A 19,298-nucleotide genomic window follows, 5' to 3' on the forward strand; every position below is an offset into this window, starting at 1 on the left:
ATTGTGTTTAGTTATGGCACTTCAGGTTCTCTGTTATACCTATACTTCTGCATTGATTAGGCTCTAAGATATGCTTTGATCTTAACCCCCAGTTTGCCCTGACCTCCTTTTCTGTCTGCCATTATAGCCCACAATCCTCTGGTTTTCCACCCATCTCCAGGTCTTCATGTTCCCCACTTACTGTGGGCTAATAACAAAACTCACACTTCACCACACCATGAACCATAAGAAAGCAACACTTCAAATCACTAGGTTAGCAGCACTGTGATGCAAAGGTCTTTCCCCTCCTTCAGAAAGTGAACGCCATTCATGCTCAGCCCTCCTCGAATAGCATCCGTGGTCGAGGATCCAGAGCCCTCCTGCGCACCATCTTCGCAGCCAGGCATTCACTCCATGATGCATCTGTCTCTGCCCGGGGCCCCTACTGACAGGGAATCAAAAGGAATACCACCTGTTGCTCCAGAAACTCTCCCCTTCACCCGTACTCCCAAGAGCCCTGTAGTCACTCTTGATCCGCTCAGTGTCACACCTCGCAGTATCATTTGTGCCCACATGGATGAGTAGCATGGGGTAGTAGTCAGAAGGCCGGATAATCCTCGACAATGCCTCTGTAACATTTCGGATACGAGCCCCTGGCAGGCAGCATACCTCCTGAGATGAAATGTCAGGGCGACAGATGGGCGCCTCCGTCCCCCTCAGCAGAAAATCTCCGACCACCACTACCCTACGTTTCCTATTTTCAGTGGTGGCAGCAGACCTCCCAGCCTTAGGGGTACTAGTCTTCTCCTCCTTTACTGTAGGGGGTGATTCCTTCTCTCTTGTATCAAGAAGAGCATAACAGTTACCTATTACCTCAGTGGGAGGGTTCGCAGCAGGGTGGAGCGCTGCCAGAAGCAACCAGCTGCCAGTGTCCACCCTGAGCCATCTCCTCCTCCACCAGTGGTATGTCAGCAGTTCTGTGAACTGGGACAGCTACCTCAACTGTCTCCACATGGACGCTGTCCAGGAATTGCTCGTGGATATGGATGCTCCTCAACCTATCCACCTCCTCCTGTAGCTCTCCCACCTGCTGCCTGAGAGATTTGAGTAGTGTCCCTGTGGATGCTTCACTGTAGGTATGTCTGCATGCCTTCGCTGCTGATCGGAGAACTTCGGTAGCAGTGTCCAGTGGGCCTACATATGCATTGTCTCTCCTCGTGCTGTGCCATGAGGCTAGCCTGTAATCGCGGGCTAACCATCCTCAGTTCCTTCTCAGCCATCCCTGGCTAGAGACGGAGGCCTTAGCTGTCCGTTAGTGGATTGTTAACTCTCCTTTTCAGTTGTTAATTTTTATCTTTTAGGAAACCCTTTAGCCTTCTTTTGACTTTTATTTGACCATGCCTTAAACAACAATAACAACAAAAAGAAGAAAGAAAAGATTATGTTCTTGTGGTGACCCCTGTGGGCTGGAGGCAGGGGGGAGACCAGGGCATGTCTAGCTCTCTGGGCTTCAAGAAGTGTTGCACTTGCAGCAAGGCAATCCCAGTCATGGCAAGCACTCCCAGTGCATTCTCTGCCTTGGCAAGGGCCACAGCCAACAAAAGTGTTCCCTCTGCCAGCAGCTGCAGTCGAGGTCTGCCAGGATAGAGAGCTCTGCCAGAAAAACATCTTTATGGAGGCAGCTCTACAACATCAGCCCTCAGGCAGACATGAGTTTTCCGCTCAACCTTCAACTTTGAAGGCTAGTGGCTCGAAGAAATGGTCTGGGGATTCCTCTCACAAGTTGAAAAAGAGAGTGGGAAGTCCCCTCAACGAGCCCAGGGATAGTCAAAAGCGATCACCATCTCGCTCGGTATCCTCTGCACCATTGTCACCAAGATCGTCCAGCACCTATGCCTCCCGGTGACTGTCAGTGTTCGGTACTGTTGATAGGCCCATGAACACTTTGGGCACAGGCACCGAATCTTCGGTACAGAAATACAAGGGCAAATGCCCTAAGACGCTCCTGGTACACGAGCTGTCATCTGCCAGCAGCATCGACTCATCTGGCAACTGAGAGATCAGTACAGGCAAGGTCTCCATCTCTCCTGGCACCACCTACAACACTGGGACACTCAGTACTGGCAGAATTCCATGAGACCGGTGAACTAGCTATGTTGGAAGCTCCTGACTCTGCCCCTCACTACCAAGATTATGGCAACGAGACACGGCTGATCAAGGGGTATTTCCCCACAGTCATGCCATGCCCCTCCAATGTCGAGTAAGGGATTGGACAGTGAGCCAGACGGAATTTCTCTATACTCTTCCCAAGCTCCATATGGGACCCAATATTGACAAGATCCAGGAATGTGCCACCAAATGGCATCTTCCATCTTTGTATGGTCACCCGTGGGCACCTCCACCAAGCCTATGCCATGCCAGTGGCCATACTTGGAGCCGTGGGCAGTCCTTGAGAGGCATGCACCCTTGGCGATGGTATCACAGGCATCAGAACCTCAAGAATTAGAGGAGCAAGAGGTGGATATAAAGGAGGAAGTCACTCCCCAAGGCCATATCCTCTTCTTTGCTGGAGAAAGTGATCATGCCATCGCCACCTTCCTTGGCAGATGATGTCCACTTGTTTCAAGAGCTGGCAAAGAGAATGGAGGACACCCTCTGCATGCCATTGGAGATTAAAGATATGCATCACCTGCTTATCAATATCCTCTATTCTTCATCTACCACAAAAATCGCCCTCCCAATCAATGAGGCCATCCTAGAGCCAGCTAAACCCAGTCTGGCAAACCCTGGCTTCGGTGTCCTGACATGCAAGCCATCAGACAAAAAATATTATGTGACCACGCACCCATTTGGCCATCATTTGGCAGTGTTCCGGAGTGCCTGGGAGCGTATAAAGGTCTTCAGGGACCTTTCTCACAAGAGTCTACTACAGCAGGATATAAATCGACTCCTGCAGTTAGGAGTCAGTTGTAGAACCAGTATCTCAACATCTATAAGGCATCAACTCTCATTACTTCCTAATACCCAGAAAGAAGGGAGGTTGGAGACACACCCTGGACCTCACAGCTCTCAATGAGTTAGTCAAAGCCCAGAAGTTCAAGATGGTCACCCTATTGATGGTCATTCCATCACTGGAAGAGAGACACTGGTTTTCTGCCCTTGATATACAAGATGTCTGGTTTCACATCTCAGTACTACCAGCTCACAGACATTTCCTCAGGTTGACTCTGTGCCACAGCCACTACCAATACAAAGTCCTTTCATCTGGATTTTCATCGGGCCTTCGAGTATTTTGCAAAGTTCTCTCGGTGGCCACCCACCTGTGATCTCAAGGGATCATGATCTACCGTTACCTGGACAATTGTCTCCTCAGGGCCTGGCTGCTTCAGGAGTCTCACTGAGCCACCAAAGATACGACACACTTGTTCACAGCGCTGGGCCTGTAGCTCAGTTCCCAGAAGTTGACACTCACACCAGTATGACATCTAGAGTTCATAGGGGTCAACCAAGACATGCTGGAGGCCAAAGCCTTCCTACCTCAGGACAAATTTCAATCCCTGGTATCGCTTGTAGACACAGCTCAGTGCAGCCCTCAGGTGCCAGTAAGAATCTGCCTCCAGTTCCTGGGGCATACAGCAACCAGCACGGCAATGATTCCACATGCCAGACTTCACATATGATGCCTACAGCTGTGGTTCAGCTCAGTTTACAGACCAAGCAGGGACAGTCTGGACGAACCCGTATCACTGCTCACTGCCACCAGGCAAATGGTCGCCTGCAGAGATCTCCGTGCACAGCAATCTCCTTGAGCTAAGAACGGTCAGTAACGCCTGCACCAATTTCCTCCTGTGGATAACAGGATCATATATAAAGCTCCTGACGGACAACATAGCCTGCATGTATTATATCAACTGCCAGGGAGGAGCCAGATTGCCCTTTCTATGCACAGAGGCAATGGAACTGTGGAACTGGTGCATCTCTCACGTCATCTTATCTGTGGCTTACTTCCCGGGCATGCAGTGTGTGGTAGTGGACAAGCTCAGTTGCACCTTCCTGCACGACCACAAGTGGGAGATGCACTCGTCAGTACTTCACGACTTGTTCGTATGGTGGGGAACACCATCCACAGATCTGTTTGCCACTTATCGGAACAAGAAGTGTCTGCGGTACTGTTCCAGGACAGGGATCAGCCAGCACTCTCTGGGTGATGCGCTCCTTCTCCCAAGGATCTTTACGCCTTCCCTTCATTTTCTCTTCTCCTGAAAGTCCTGCTAAAGATAAAGAGGAACGGCTCGTAAGTAATTTTGATTGCTCCCACATGGCCAAGTCAGACCTGGTACCCTTACGTGATACGGTTTGCAAAGTGTCCACTGATCTCACTCCCAGCCACTCCACACCTTCTTTCTCAGGACAAAGGGCATACCATTCATCCCAACTTGGGGATCCTCTGCCTCAAAGCATGGCTTCTATGTGGTTACAGCACCTAGAGAGGTCATGCTCAAAGGAAGTGCAAGAGGGTTTAATGTACAGTAGGAAGTCCACCACATGACGTACTACACAAGCAGAAATGATCCAGGTTCCAGATTTGGTGACTATCCCAACAAATTTTCCAGTATCAGCAACTCTTCCACATATTATGGAATATGCCCTTAATACTTTCGCACCTAACCAGTAAAAGGTTTCTTAAGCAAATAACGAACCTCTTCCCTCAATTTCAACTTCCTACCCCCTCATGGGATCTAAACCTAGTGTTGAAAAGCCTGACTAGACCTCCCTTCAAACCTATGGTAGCATACCTATTGATGAAAAGGGTCTTTCTGGTTTCTCAGTTAGAAGAATAGGGGCAATACCAGCTCTGATGGCATGTCCCGCGTATAGAGTATTCTTCCCTGACAGGGTTACACTTAGGCCGCATCCAAGGTTCATCCCTAAAGTGACTTTCTTGTTTCACATGAATAAGTCTATTCACTTTCCCACCCTCTACCCCAAGCCTCACTGAGACAAGAGGGAGGCCATGCTGCATACCCTAGAAGTTAGGAGAGCCCTTGCATTATACCTCAACAGGACAAAAAAGGCCTTTAGGAAGTCCCCTAGTCCATTTCTCTCTCTGACAGAAAGAGCTAAGGGCTCGGCGATATCAGCCCAAAGACTATCCAAGTGGGTTTGAAATTTCATGTGAGAATTCTACCAAATTCTCATAACATGACACTTCCAGACTTGATTTGTACACATTCCACAAGATTGATCTCATCTGTTGCCTTCCTCAAGAACGTCTCCGTCTGAGAGATCTGCAGAGAAGCAATGTGGGCGTCAGGCCTAGATTGTTACTTTAAAACCTGCCTTCAGGAGGGTATCATCCCAGATCATGAAGTGTGTGTCCGCGTCACACTACCTCCCCAGCTCCTCCCCTTGTTCTACAAGGAGGAATAAATTACTTCATCTCTTCTTGTGGAGCAGCTAATTCCCTTCTGTGTGCACAGCCAGTTACTGAGGCAGGAGGAGACTTCATTTCCCATCTTTGTCTGCCCCCTACCTGCCCACTTGTTTGCCTCATAGAATGCTGGACAAGTAGCCTTTGTTCTCTTCAGTGGAGCTGGAGTGACAATTTGATCAGGGCAGTAAGGGGGACTTACTCAGCTGTGCAAACACATAATGGCTGTGACAGTCTAGCCCAGAGTAAGACTGTCAGAACTGGACTCAAAGAGGAGAAGTGAAAGTAAAGAGTTTCTCAGAGGTCTCAGTCCAAACTATAATGCTGGAAGACGTCTCTTCGTTGAAGCAGGACTGTATTAAAGAACTATTGCATGTTTTATTTCTGCAATATATTAAGTTTCTCTCTTCCTGTCATCAGGAAAATTATGCTTACATGAGCTATACAGAAATATGCAAAGTTATAGTAATAATAAAACTAATATTTACACTAACAGAAGAAATCATAGAGGACTAGTTTCCATTCGGTGCACTCCAGCTATAGGATGCTTCAGGCAATCTTCAGGGCACCTGCTTTTTTATAACATTTTGTTTCCTTTACTTTTCCAGAAGCATGAGAGGAAAAAACAACTGAATGCACAGTTTTGTTTTTCAAAAGCTATTTTGTCCTTATTCTTTTTGGTTTTATAGTAAGTAGGCAGTTTTAGTTTACTAAAATTCCTCTCAATTTATTTTCAGAGATTTTACTTCGAGTTCTGCCTCATCATTCAGAACTTTCCAGTATGGCAGCTGGATCCATCCTAGCTACAGCCTCCCTGCACATCTATATTACGGTTGTGTTTTGGAATGTTGACAAGTTTTTATTCTTTTCTCTTTGTCAGCATTGAGTTATTACATAAAAACCATGTTCATCCACAGTGGTGAAGCATAGCCTTTATGCTTGGAAATTAGTCCTGGAGACAGTAGCTGCAACAAAGCTCAAGATCAAATGGACAGAGTGATCAGTAAAATAAATGTCAGTCCATATTCTGATCCATACACAGCAATGTGATTGCTGTTGGAAGAGTCATGAATGATTTGGTTCTCATACTGGGTGCCATGGAACTTGATTTACTGTCTTGTGGGTATGACTGAGACAGAAATTAGTTTTAAACACATGGAGCATGAAAGTCAGCCACCACCAATAGACAACATTTTACTCAGCCTCTGTACAGGCCAGAGATGTCGGCTTTGATGCTCCAATGTCCAACTGCTGCCATGTGAGAGATCTTTGCGTTGTGTTTTTCGATAATCAGTGCTTCATTTGTATCCAGGTATATGTGGGTTAGAGTTTTAAAATGGAACGCCTGGTTGACAAGGGACCCTGGTGGCTCCGGCCATTAAAAGTCCAGTTGACTGCGCGCAGTGGGGCAGGCAGGGTGCCTGTCTGACTCTGTGCAGCTCCCGGGAAGCTGTCTGCATCTCCTTCGGTCTCCCAGGCATAGGGGCAGTTGTGAGGTCTTGCGTGCTGCCCCACTCCTGAGCACTGCACCTCTCCTCTGGGAACCGCAGCCAACAGGAGCTGTGGGGGTGATGTCTGCAGGCAGGGGCAGTGCACGGAGCTGCCTGGCCGTGCCTCCGCCTAGAAGCCAGAGGGACAGGCCTGCTGCTTCTGGGAGCCGCCTGAGGTAAGCATCGCCCGGAGCCCTCACTCCCTCTTGCACCCTAACCCCCTGCCCCAGTTCATTGAAAATGAGCAAGTGAGCAGGGGTGGGGGAGACCGAGTGATGGAGGGAAGGGGGATGGAGTGAGCGGGGGCGGGGCCTTGGAGAGAGGGTCAGGCAGGGGTGGGGCCTTGGGGAAGGGGAAAGGTAGAGGCGGGGCAAAGGTTTTTAGTTTTCTGCAAATAGAAAGTTGGCAACCCTACTGTGGGTGGGCATGTGTTTGCACATTTCTCTCTCTATCTTTTAGGGGGAAATGGAGTATCTGGGGAGTTTTATAGATTAGATTGAATGATGATAGACTAGCCATGATAGAATCTCAAGCACTGAAATTATGTTGATTGCTTTAGATAAGAGATATTGATAGACGGGTTCTTTACACTACCCAGACTTTGTGGGATGGGTGCAGAGTGTTTCCATTGGCATGGACGACATGAAATGCAGGCATCGCACTGGACTGGGACTGACAGTAGATGAGGTCTAGTTGCCACAGATTATTTATCTAAACCAGAGTGGGCAAACTTTTTGGCCTGAGGCCCACATCTGGGTGGGGAAATTGTATGCAGGGCCATTAATGTAGGGCTGGGACAGGGAGTTGGGGTGCGGGAGGGAGTGTGGGGTGTAGGAGGGGGTACGGTGTGCAGGAAGGGGCTCACGGCAAGGCATTGGGTCACAGGAGGAGTGTGGGTTACAGGAGGGGGCTCAGGGCAGGGGGAGAGGGTGCAGAGTGCAGGAGGGGGCTCAGGGAAGGGGGTTGGGTTGCGGCAGGGGGCTCAGGGCAGGGGGAGAGGGTGCAGAGTGCAGGAGGGGGCTCAGGGAAGGGGGTTGGGTTGCGGCAGGGGGCTCAGGGCAGGGGGAGAGGGTGCAGAGTGCAGGAGGGGGCTCAGGGAAGGGGGTTGGGTTGCGGCAGGGGGCTCAGGGCAGGGGGTTGGGGTGCAGGGTGTAGTAGGCACTCGGGGTGTAGGTTCCGGCCTGGCACCACTTACCTCGAGCAGCTCCGGGGTGGCAGTGGCACACAGTGGGGCTAAGGCAGGCTTCTTCCCTGCCCTGGCCCTGCGCTGCTCCCAGAAGTGGCCAGCATGTCCAGCAGTGGCTCCTGGGGGTGGGGCTGGGCAGGTGGCTCCCCTTGCCTGCGGATACCACCCCCGAAGCTTCCATTGGCTGCAGCTCCCTAACCCTAACCCTCCCCCAGGGGCTGCAGGGACATGGTGCCAGCCACTTCTGGGAGCAGTGTGGGCCAGGGCATGCAGGGAGCCTGCCTTAGCCCCATTGTGCCTTAAGGCTGGCAATCCCACAGGCTGGATGTGGCCCACGGGCCATAGTTACCTCCCCGATCTAAACAATTCATGTTGCTAGTTCTGTGAAAATGTGTAACATTTATTACGAGTTCTAAATTAGCTTGTCTTTTGGTCCTTTACCATATTTTTTTACTTTTTTCTAGATTCTTGAGTTAAAAATGAGTAGATATTTTTAAATATAGAGTGAAATCCTGGTTCTATTAAAGTAAATGGCAAAATTCCCATTGGTTTACCTGGAGCCATGATTTCACCCATAGAGTTTCCACAAACTATAAATTTTCAGAGTATAATTTGGTGTGACCAAACAGAGTATAACAGTTTTACTGATCTTTACAATTATGCTGATCCAGAATCTAAAGCCATATCTGAAACCTTGACAGTGATATCATGCCCTCTCTTTCAACATGCTGGGGTGGTCCTGCCATCCTTACTTTGAATAGTATCTTGTTGCAAACGGTTCTATTGAAATGACTCAGAGAGTAGTGCTTGAGGAGTAACTTCTGCAAGTAGTTGCAGATGGTTGACTTCATGGTTATTGTCTTAGAGAGTTTCTCTGTATTTTGTAGATAGTAGTAGTTAGAAACCAGTAATTAGGTTAGTTTTATTAGTTGTAAGTAGTTGTGTTAGTCTGGAGAGAAACCTAGTGGATATGCTCACCAGGTTTTAAACACTGTCCATCGTGTTGGTATCCCAAATTGTGACCCCCTACATATAGTGCCTTTTTTGTCTCAGTAAGGAACACGTTAAAGAAAAGTGTAGGGTATATTATTTGTTCAAGAAAAGGCAGATTGCCAGAGTCCCACACCTCAAACAGTACCTCATGGAGCAAGCCTGAGGCCTGTTTCAGCCCCCTGAGGCCTTGTCTGACCCCTCAGTCTACTATAGAGGTGACAGTGATCTCTGACAGACATTTGGACTGGGACTCTCCCCAGAGAGGGGACCAATATCTCTTCTCTGGGCCTCCCCAAAAGAGGACTCATAAAACTGACTGAAGTTGAGCCATTCCCAGTCCAAGAGAAACTCTTCCAAGAGGAGTACAGAGCATTACCAGGACTCCTCAGGTACCTAGGTTAGAGCCATGTCATCCACCCACTCCGTTACTGAGATGAGAACAGATCAGTACTGTACCATCAACTTCAGTACTATCTGTGGGACAACCATTGAACCTGGTACTAATGAGCTCCATTTCTTCACCAGCATTGTCAGTACCAACAACCCAACAGACTTATCAGGCAGCAACTGATTTGTTTTTCGTCTCTGTTCCAGATTTTTGTGTACATGAGTCCTCAGCAGTAGAAGTGCCCCCTGCAGTTCCTGGCTCATCTGAATCTGTCACTCTGGAGTACAGATTGTTAAAGGCACCATTGTTGGTACCAGTTAAGAAGCCCACCAAAAAAGTTACTTCATCATTGTCTTTGGCACCAGTGTGCCATCTGTCTCAGTATTAACCTATTCTTTACCTTCAGTGTCAGTCTCTGTCTCAGCACTCAGAGCTATGGTACTGGACCATTCCTCGGATAGGACACTGACAGTACTTCATACTTTGGCACCAGTGCCAAAATCCGTCCCAGCAACAACTTTCAATGCGGTCTTGACATCTTGGGGCATTTGCGGTACCAGCTACCATGCCAGGTTTGGTACAGATATTGCCTCTTTCCACTGGCTACAAATAGATCAGGGCATTTAGTGGCCCCATCAGGGTGGCTCCTGTGTTGTCCAATGATTATTCACAAGGTCCATTGTGCTCCTAAGCATTGGTTGAATAAGTGTTCCACACCACCTTCAGAGGAAGAGCATCAGTAGAGAAACCAACACTGTTCCTTTAGGAGAGACAGGTCAGCAGGACCTGGTTCCTACTCACCTCCTGTGTCATATACTTTTCCTCATTGGTCCCCTCAGAGCCCATGGGGTTGGGCTCCCCACTCTCCAGTATCCTGATCATTGGCACACTCCAGAGGAAGGTCACCAGACCATTTCGTTACTTGACTTTCTAAGTCACCTATATTGGGGACCCATACAAATATTGCTCCCACTGAGCCTCCAGTACAGCAGTGTGAGCCACTACCACAAGAACCAGTCCAACTACAGGAAAATCCACTCGCTCTTGTTACTTTGTCACTGGATAATTCCATGGCCACAGATTCTTCCTCCCCTTTTCCAGAGATTTTCCCTACCAAGGCCTCCTAAGAAGGATGGCTGCAGCATTGGACGTTCAAGTTGAATTTGTCAAAGAGAATATTCATTGGATTTGGGACAGTCTTTAGTTGTCAGCCAATCAAAGGGTTGCCATCGCTATAAATAAGACTTTCTTTGAGCTGGCAAAAAGCACTTAGTACACACTACCTTCCTTAGCACCTACAGCTAAGTGCATGGACAAGCATCATTATGTCCCTATTCAAGGCTTTGAATGTTTTTATTCCCATCTAGCCCCAAGCTCCCTTGTAGTTATTGCCACCAATGAGAGGTCAAGACTGGGGAGATTCAAATCAACTCCCAAAGAGGAAGAGGCCAAGAGGTTTGATTTAATGGAAAGAAAAATTTATTCCACCTCATCTCTCCAAATGTGCATAACTAATCAGCAGGCACTTTTATCAAAGAAAGACTTCATAAACTGGAAATAAATGTCCATATTTACTGACAGGCTTCCTGAAGATGCAAGGGAAGAATTTAAGGTTTTCATAGCAGAAGGCCACATAAAGGCCAAGACTTTGCTTCAGTCGACACTGGGTCCCCGTTTGGGGGAGAGTCCGAGCCTGAACATCTGCACAGCAATTTTACAGTCCCACAGCCCGAGCCCTGCGAGCCTAAGTCAGCTGACATGGGCCAGTGATATTTAATTGCTGTGTATTGTAAATGAACACTTTGAGTACATTTCCCAGACCGAAAAAGCTCTGTGTAGCTCAAAAGCTTGTCTCTTTCACCTACAGAAATTGTTCCAATAAAAGATATTACCTCACCTACCTTTTCTCTTTAATTTGCCAGTATAGATAAATCATCTCCCTGAACAACATAAACTATATTGGCAAAAGAACTTTTTTGCTAGTATAGCTGCATCTACGTGGGAGAGGATTTGAGAGAAGGGGGAGTGACATTGCACTCCATGTGTTTTATGGAAATATGCTGATGAGTGTGAATATGATGCAGCTGGAATATGCTTTATGCAAAAGGTCTCTTGTAAGGTATCATAACAAAGGTTATAAACTACTGAACATATTCCTCCTATTTGTATACATGTATCATTCTTGTATCTAAAGCTAGAAATTTAAGTATAATAGAAGTATAACTCTGAGGTCCTATTGTAATTATGCAATGTGTGGGCCATTAATGATGGTTTAGAATCTTGATGGCTTCCATTGACTAGGACAATTGGTTGTAAATGGTTTATTTACCTGCAAGCCTTCCTGTGTACTTGTGGGCCAACCCAGGAAGAATGGAGACTAGGGGTCTTACAGTGACATGTGACCTTGTCACATGATGTTGGAATCCATCTTAATCTGGTACTTTTCCATTTAGAAGAAGGGGTGGGGAGAGACAAAAGATTCCTGCCTTGTGCCAAAGCTATAAAAGGGGGTTGAGCAGGACAAAGGGGGCTGCCAGTCATGAGAAAACCCCTGCTTACCACCTGAGATGTCTGCTGGAACTAACAAGGACTGTACCAGGGGAAAGGATTGGGGCCAGACTAGGAAGGAGTCTAGTCTGTGAAAGAAGCTTATTGTGACATCTCTGAGGGTGAGATATTACCTGTAATCAGCTTCTTAATGTATTAGGCTTAGACTTGTGGGTTTTTGCTTCATTTGTCTTGGAGACTTACTTTGTTCTGTCTGTTATTACTTGAAACCACTTAAATTCTACTTTTATACTAATAAAATCACTTTTGTTTATTAATAAATCCAGAGTAAGTGATTAATACCTGGGTGAGCAAACAGCTGTGCATATCTCTCTATCAGCATTATAGAGGATGGGCAATTTATGTGTTTACCATGTATAAGCTTTATAGAGAGTAAAACGGATTTATTTGGGGTTTGGATCCCATTAGGAACTGGATGTCTGGGTGCTGGAGATACGTAACCTGCTAAGTTGTTTTCAGTTAAGTCTGCAGCTTTGGGGGTGTGGTTCAGCCCTTGGGTCTGTATTGCAGCAGGCTAGTGTGTCTTGCTCAACAAGGCAGGGTTCTGGAAGTCTCAAGCTGGCAGGGAAAATGGGCTCAGAGGTAATTTCAGCACATCAGATGACAGTCCCACGGGGGTCTCTGTGACCAGACCCGTCACAGGGAAGCGTTGCCAGCATAGCTATGTGTGTCAGGATTGTGGGTTTTTTTACCCTCCTGACCAACATTGCTATGCTGACAAAACTTTGTCGTGTAGATTTAGCCAAATACACTTTCTCCATATTGTGTCCTATGTGCAGTGTACTTCAGAAAGACTGAGCACTACAGCTCAGTTGAAGTCACCTTGAAATTTGAGTACTCAGCACCCCTGAAATATAAGATCATTTTCACCATTTTCTTAATTCCTGTAACTGGTTAACTAATAAATGTTAACGTGTGTATTAATTCTCAATGTCAGGGCCTCCAAATTCACCTGCATTTGTTGAGCTATAGAGGAACTTGTAAATTTAGGTGTCTTGTGAAGATCACCCTAATTTTAAGTTGTTTTTCTGACTTGGAGATGATATCATCAAGAGTATTAAGACATTAAAGGCCCTTTTTCATGGTGAGGACAAAGAAATAGTAGATGAAAAGGACACACAAGAACAGTGAAGGTACTCACTATGAACCTATACAGGAAATAGGATTCGACGTATATTGTGACATTTTCAGTATCCTGTCATTATCATGTTCCTGTGGTTGCCAGCGAAACTGCCTGCATCCATAGCTTTACCCTGTTACAGCTAAGCAGTGGAGGACTTGTATGTTTAGATTTTTATTAGGTATATGCTGAAGTAAATAGCATTGTTCTATCTCTTCCTCAAAAATGTGCAAATAAAGATGTGATGTGTCCCCATTTATGGAATGGCTGGTACTAGAGTGCTGAAAACTGACTGTTATGTCTCTGCCATTGCTTCTCCTTTGGTTAAGGAACAACTCAGTTATGTGAGGTCAGAGTAAAACACATAATCCGTTTTGTATAAGCGCCTTGAATCCTAATATAAGAGTTCATCCAACATACTCAGCTTGCCATTCAAATCTTCCACCATCAGCACATAGTCCAGTTCCAGCAAAAGACCAGAGACTAAACCGTAAAATGTTTCAGTAAAAACAAAGCCATCCCCACTTAAACAATAAAACTCTAGAATAATAAGTAAAGGCTCTGTCTCAAAAGTGAACAAAATTGGGATCAAAAGAATGAAGATATAGAAAATTATAAAGCACAGAATTAACAATTGTTGGAACGTTGTCACAATCCTAGAGCCACAGGTGCAGAGGATAAAATCCCATTTGCAGGGACAAGACTCCAGTAATACCATCTGGTTATTCCCTTTCATTACAGGGAATTCCCAAATGATAGATGTTTGTTATGACGTGATTAAAATAACACACTGGGAGGCTAACCAGTTGTACAAGACTCTTTTCCAAAATTCCTTCAGTCACAGCAGAAGCATGCTGTGGATTATATTACTGTAACATCCTCTGCAAAGCAGGGCTTTTGAAAGAAACCTGTCATTTTCTAGATACTGAGATCCTGCTAATGGGAATAAACAATGCCATCTCCTCCTTCAATGGAGAGGAATGTTTCATATCTACCTTGAAGCCTGTTATTACAGAGATTTACAGGGATCATTTAATGGCAATAGACTATAAATTCTAGAGCATGAAACAGAACCCTTTGCAAAATATCAGCCATGTTTTTGTTGTTACCATTGGAGTTTTTCATCTGACTGATTATCTTAGCACCTCGCTTCTTACATGAATAAGTTTGCGTGATTTATGAACTCAGTGCTCTTTTACCCATTCACATCTCACTTTGAGAGACAGTTCAGCAGTGCTATGCCCATGAGGGAAAGCATTTCCAGTATTAACTGTTTGAAATAGGTTCATTGTAGTTGATGCTTATGCCTTCAAATGTTTCCCTTTTAATAGCATGTTCAGCTACTTAGATTTAAAAAATTAATAAAACTGTCTAAACTGAATTTGATTTACCAGTAACCTCACTCAGATCTCAAAGCTGCAGTTTCAAAGGATATCAAAACTGTTCTAGGTTTTCAATAAGCTTGGCTGCAGAGAAAAGGAATACTGTATTTGTTATTTTATGCTCCATGTTTTTCAAATATATTTGAAGAAGCCACTGAAAAACCACTTGGTTTCCCTCCCAAATTGAAAGGAATGGAAGAAGAATTCATTCTTGCAAATTTCCTTTTCTATGGGTCTTTACTTCCAAAATCTATTTCTGAGTCTCAGAGTGACATACAATTTGTGGTATTTGCCTTCAGATATCTTTTGAAGTTCACTTATGTGCTAGTGTCTGCACTTTTTGCCTGCTGTAGCTATATTAGATCAGATCTCTTGACTTAGCTCGACAGTGTTGCCACGTGGTCAGTGTCAGTCAAACCAAAAATCCAACAACTGCATGAAGAATCATTCAGGAGGCTGGTACATAAGAGAAAAAAGAAACTTTGTTTAAAAGTGTGGCCCCTTGTCATGTATGCTAAAAACGTAAAGTTCGTATTATAAGGTGATCCTGTAGCGTAACATGGCCTCCTGGAACCAGCAAATATGCAGCGCTTTGTAATATTCTTATCCCAATGGGTTATTTAGAAAAAGGTGAGTCTAGCAGTCTTCAGCCTAAATTATGGAAGAAGGTAAATGTATGGATAATCTGTGAACAGCAACAAAAATGGGAAGTTAGATGAAAGAGATGTATGACCAGATTCATAGATAAGACAGAACGGACCATTATGATCTAGTCTGACGTCCTTACAACACAGGCCATAGAACTGCCCTGAATTTAAGTCCTGCTTGAATTTGAGCATATCTTTTAGAATCACATTCAATCTTGATTTAACATTTTCCAGTGATAGAGAATCAATCACAACCCTTGGTAACTTGTTCCAATAGTTAATTACTCTTACTGTTAAAAAATTGTGCCTTATTTCTAGTTTGATTTTTGTCTAGCTTCAACTTCTAACCATTGAATCTTGTTATTCCCTTTGCCTCCTAGGTTAAAGAGCCCTAGATTATCAAAATTCTGTTCTCCATGCAGGTGTTCATAGATTGATCAAGCCACCGCTTAACCTTCTCTTAGTTATGTTTAACAGATAGACTCACAGAGTTCAATCTCTGTAAAGCATATTTTCCAATCCTTTGATCATTCACATGGGTCTTCTCTTAACCCTCTCCAATTTATTAAAACCCTTCTTGAATTGTGGTAACCTGAACTGGCTACAGTATTCAATAGTACCAAATACAAAGGGTAATATAACCTTCCTATGCAGTAGTCCCCTTTTTATACAGTCAAGGGTCGCATTAGTTCTTTTGGCCACACCATCACACATGCGAGCTCATGTTCATGTGATTATCCACCAGGACCCCCCATTTCTTTTCGGAGTCACTGCCGCTCAAAATAGAGTCTCTCATTTTGTAAGTATGGCCTACATTTGTGGTTCCTAGATGTATAATTTTACATTTGGCCATAGTAAAATCATATTGTTTGCTTGCACCCAGCTTACCAAGGAATCCTTCTTTTCGTGTCTGCGTTTTCAGATTCATGTTTTTGCTTTGACAGAAAGTATAAAAGATAAATTCACACTGACATTTTGAACATATCTCTTAGTTTCTTAGGTGGATTTAAAGGGCAGAGGTTTACTTTAGGAATCCTGGACCTGCTTTGTCATGAAGCTAAATAAATAAATGTGCTTTGAGATCAAACTAGACTTCCTACTTAAAATAAAATTATTAGTTTCTTCTGTTTACCTATCTAACTGCAGTGAATGCTTTCACTACTGATGTGTCTAAAATCCTGTTTTCTAGATTATCCTTAAGAATTGAGCCAGGAAGCAGCTCTCCTCGACTAGTCTCCTCCAAGGAAGATCTTGCAGGTATAAAAAGTTGTTGTGAATATTTGAATCTCAACAATGTGTCATTACATCTGTACTTACATAAATAATTATCTCTAGTTTATGCAACTGGAGTTTCTAGGCTTGTTATGCTCATACAGTGAATCCAATTCACATCAGCATTCTGCCTAGGGATTCATTGCATTTCAAATGGGAAAATTGCATTTTATTGTAATTAAATAGGTATGCTGAAAGAATTGTCAGAAAATCAATACCTCATTCTGAACTTCAGAGCATTGAGTGATGTAGATGATCCCAAAAATGTAATAGTTATAGAATTGTCAGTGATGAATTTTTCAGTCGTGAGCACCTGACTTCAGTATATTTGTAATACCCAGAACAAGTGGTCACTTGGTAAAATAAATAGCCAATCAATTTAGAACAAATCACATGGCATTTAGTTAGTCTGAAATTCACTGCCGTGGGTGTCAGAGTCAGATATTGTGGCAGCATCATAGAAATAGATGCATGATTATATAACTACTAATAACGACTGCAGGTGGTGAGCTAAGATGCTCATGAGATATTATGCTCCAGTTGTCAAGAAGGGAGTTTTGCCTTCTTATCTGCAGTAGAATGGCAAATCATATCATCTTTTAAAAAATAAATACAATCAAAACCTTCAGAAGTTATTCTTCACTTGAAGAGATGGTAGATGAAGCGTGCATTCAGCACTGTTTGCCTAATGGGTTTATCGATCTCTAATTTCACCTGAAACTGGAAAATGAGCATTTCTGAGGTTAGTGGTTGGCAAGCTCCACATTTTTAATAGCTAGTGCATAAGCCAAGTAGGTATTTTTCTCTGTACTTGTGAATAAAAGCACAGAGGTATTCCGGCACTGTTTCCCTAGAATTAATCCCTGGGGTTGGCCAGCACAAGTTGGCAAGAGCACAGTACTGCTAACCAAGTCTGTCTCCCCACCAGCCTTGTCACCACATCAGTTCCTGCCAGGGACCACCATGCCCGGTGGTATTACTCTGTGCTTCTTTGTCAGACTTCTTTCCATGGAGCAGTCCTCTAAGAGGTAGAGTATCTCTGACAGCCGAGCATTGATAAAGATTGGTAACTTATAAATAAGTATAATTTATCACTGACCACAAATGCTACGTAAGGAATAGATAGAGTATTTGTACATGAAACAGAAATTGGATGGAATCAGTGTTTGTTAAAAACATGCTTTTTCATTTGTACCTATCTAGTGAATAGAAGTCAGGATTGTATCTCTTTCAGTGTGCTTGATTCAGTGCAGTAAATAATAGATTAAGTTCTCTTAACGTAGTTCTGGGTAAAGCAGCACATGAAACTAAGGAAGGGAGGTATATCACCTCCAGAAAGAGTAAAGTAGTGTTGTGATAACTACCCGACATTCTCTATTATCTATCTATGCAATAGAATTCATAAGAGATTTTGACTGGAGTCTGTTCCCCCAATATACAGACATGCTTCCCCATTATCTAATAAGACTTGTTTGGAAGCAGAATGAACATGGTAACTACACAATACAAGCTATTGCCTCTATTTGTCCTAATGAAAGGATTTGATTTCAGTGACTTTGGACAACTTGGATGTTTCATTATTTTATTTATAAGTGCTCTGTTACCAGTTTTAAGGTAAAGTAACAAGCTTCACAGCTACTAGATTCCAGGTGGATCTGTGGGATTCAGTGAGAGCCTGGGTACAACACACTGCTTCCCTTGACTTGACTGAATAGACACTGAAGATATTATGACACATAAAGTCATAGAAATGGAGCCTTGTTTTACCAAAACTAGTCAACATATTTGATTAAAGGGCCACTGTTGAGATTGGTTGGCCCAAAATACGACTTACCTTTTTATTGCTCATATGTTTCCAGAAACTGTCATTCTGTATGATGAGGGTTTGCAATTTGAGAGTAGTGGTTTGGAAAACAAATTCTTCAAAACCTGCTTGCCTTTATTTGATTAACCATGCAATAAGAAGCTCGTGTGTGCAGCCCATCCCTCATGGACAATAAATAACTAGTGTGTAACTAAGTGACCAGAACAGCCCTATAATAACATGTTGGTACGTGCATGCAAATGGGGGAAGCGGAATGTGCAATCAGTTTTTCTAAAAAGTGAGAGAAAAACGCTTTTAAGAAACTGAAGTTTGTCTTCATATCTTGGCAGTGTCCTTTTAAAATATGAGATTTTTGGTAGATATAATGGTATTTAGTGTTCACTTGGGCTTCCTCTTGTTAATATCATGCTAAGATTCCAAATAGATTGTCGGTTCAGATATGTAATCTGGTCTTGTGTTGAAATATGCGGATTATCTTGACAAATGAGTTTATTCTTACTAAGGTAGCCTCATAAGAAGCTATGTTCAGCTGAAATGTAAACATAGAATCATAGAATTGGAAGGGATCTTGAGAGGTCTTCTGGTCCAGTCCCTTGCACTCATGGCAGGACTAAGTATTATCTAGACCAGTAGTTCTCAAAATGTTGTACTGGTGATCCCTTTCACATAGCAAGCCTCTGAGTGCGACCTCGCCCTTATAAATATATAATAAAGTTCTTCTTCGAGTGCTTGCTCATATCCATTCCAGTAGGTGTGTGCGCGCCGCGTGCACGTTCGTCAGAGACTTTTACCCTAGCAACACTCGGTGGGCCGGCAGGGCGCCCCCTGGAGTGGCACCGCTATGGCGCCGAATATATACCCCTAACTACTGTTTAAAAGTTTCAACTATATACAGAATTCAAGAGAAAACGAGTGAATCGCTAGGAGTGCGATAACAGTTAGACTGCGCTGCCACAGTTCCCAGCGGACCGACACGAGGGAGTAAGAAGAAACCTGAGGAGTGCGGGCGCCGGCAGG

At 44.3% G+C, this 19,298-nt stretch overlaps 1 protein-coding gene across 4 annotated transcripts in view; it reads left to right on the top strand.

The window, feature by feature from the left end:
• Positions 1-19,298, top strand: part of RALGPS1 (Ral GEF with PH domain and SH3 binding motif 1) — a 360,828-nt gene that overhangs the window by 250,561 nt on the left and 90,969 nt on the right. For all 4 annotated transcript variants that reach the window (XM_075060472.1, XM_075060470.1, XM_075060469.1 and 1 more), the window contains one exon: positions 16,374-16,441. In XM_075060472.1, coding sequence (XP_074916573.1) covers positions 16,374-16,441 — 68 coding nt within the window. The remainder of the gene's footprint in view (positions 1-16,373; positions 16,442-19,298) is intronic.

This window comes from Chelonoidis abingdonii, chromosome 24 (genome assembly GCF_003597395.2).
Source record: "Chelonoidis abingdonii isolate Lonesome George chromosome 24, CheloAbing_2.0, whole genome shotgun sequence".
Classification (NCBI taxonomy): domain Eukaryota; kingdom Metazoa; phylum Chordata; order Testudines; family Testudinidae; genus Chelonoidis; species Chelonoidis abingdonii.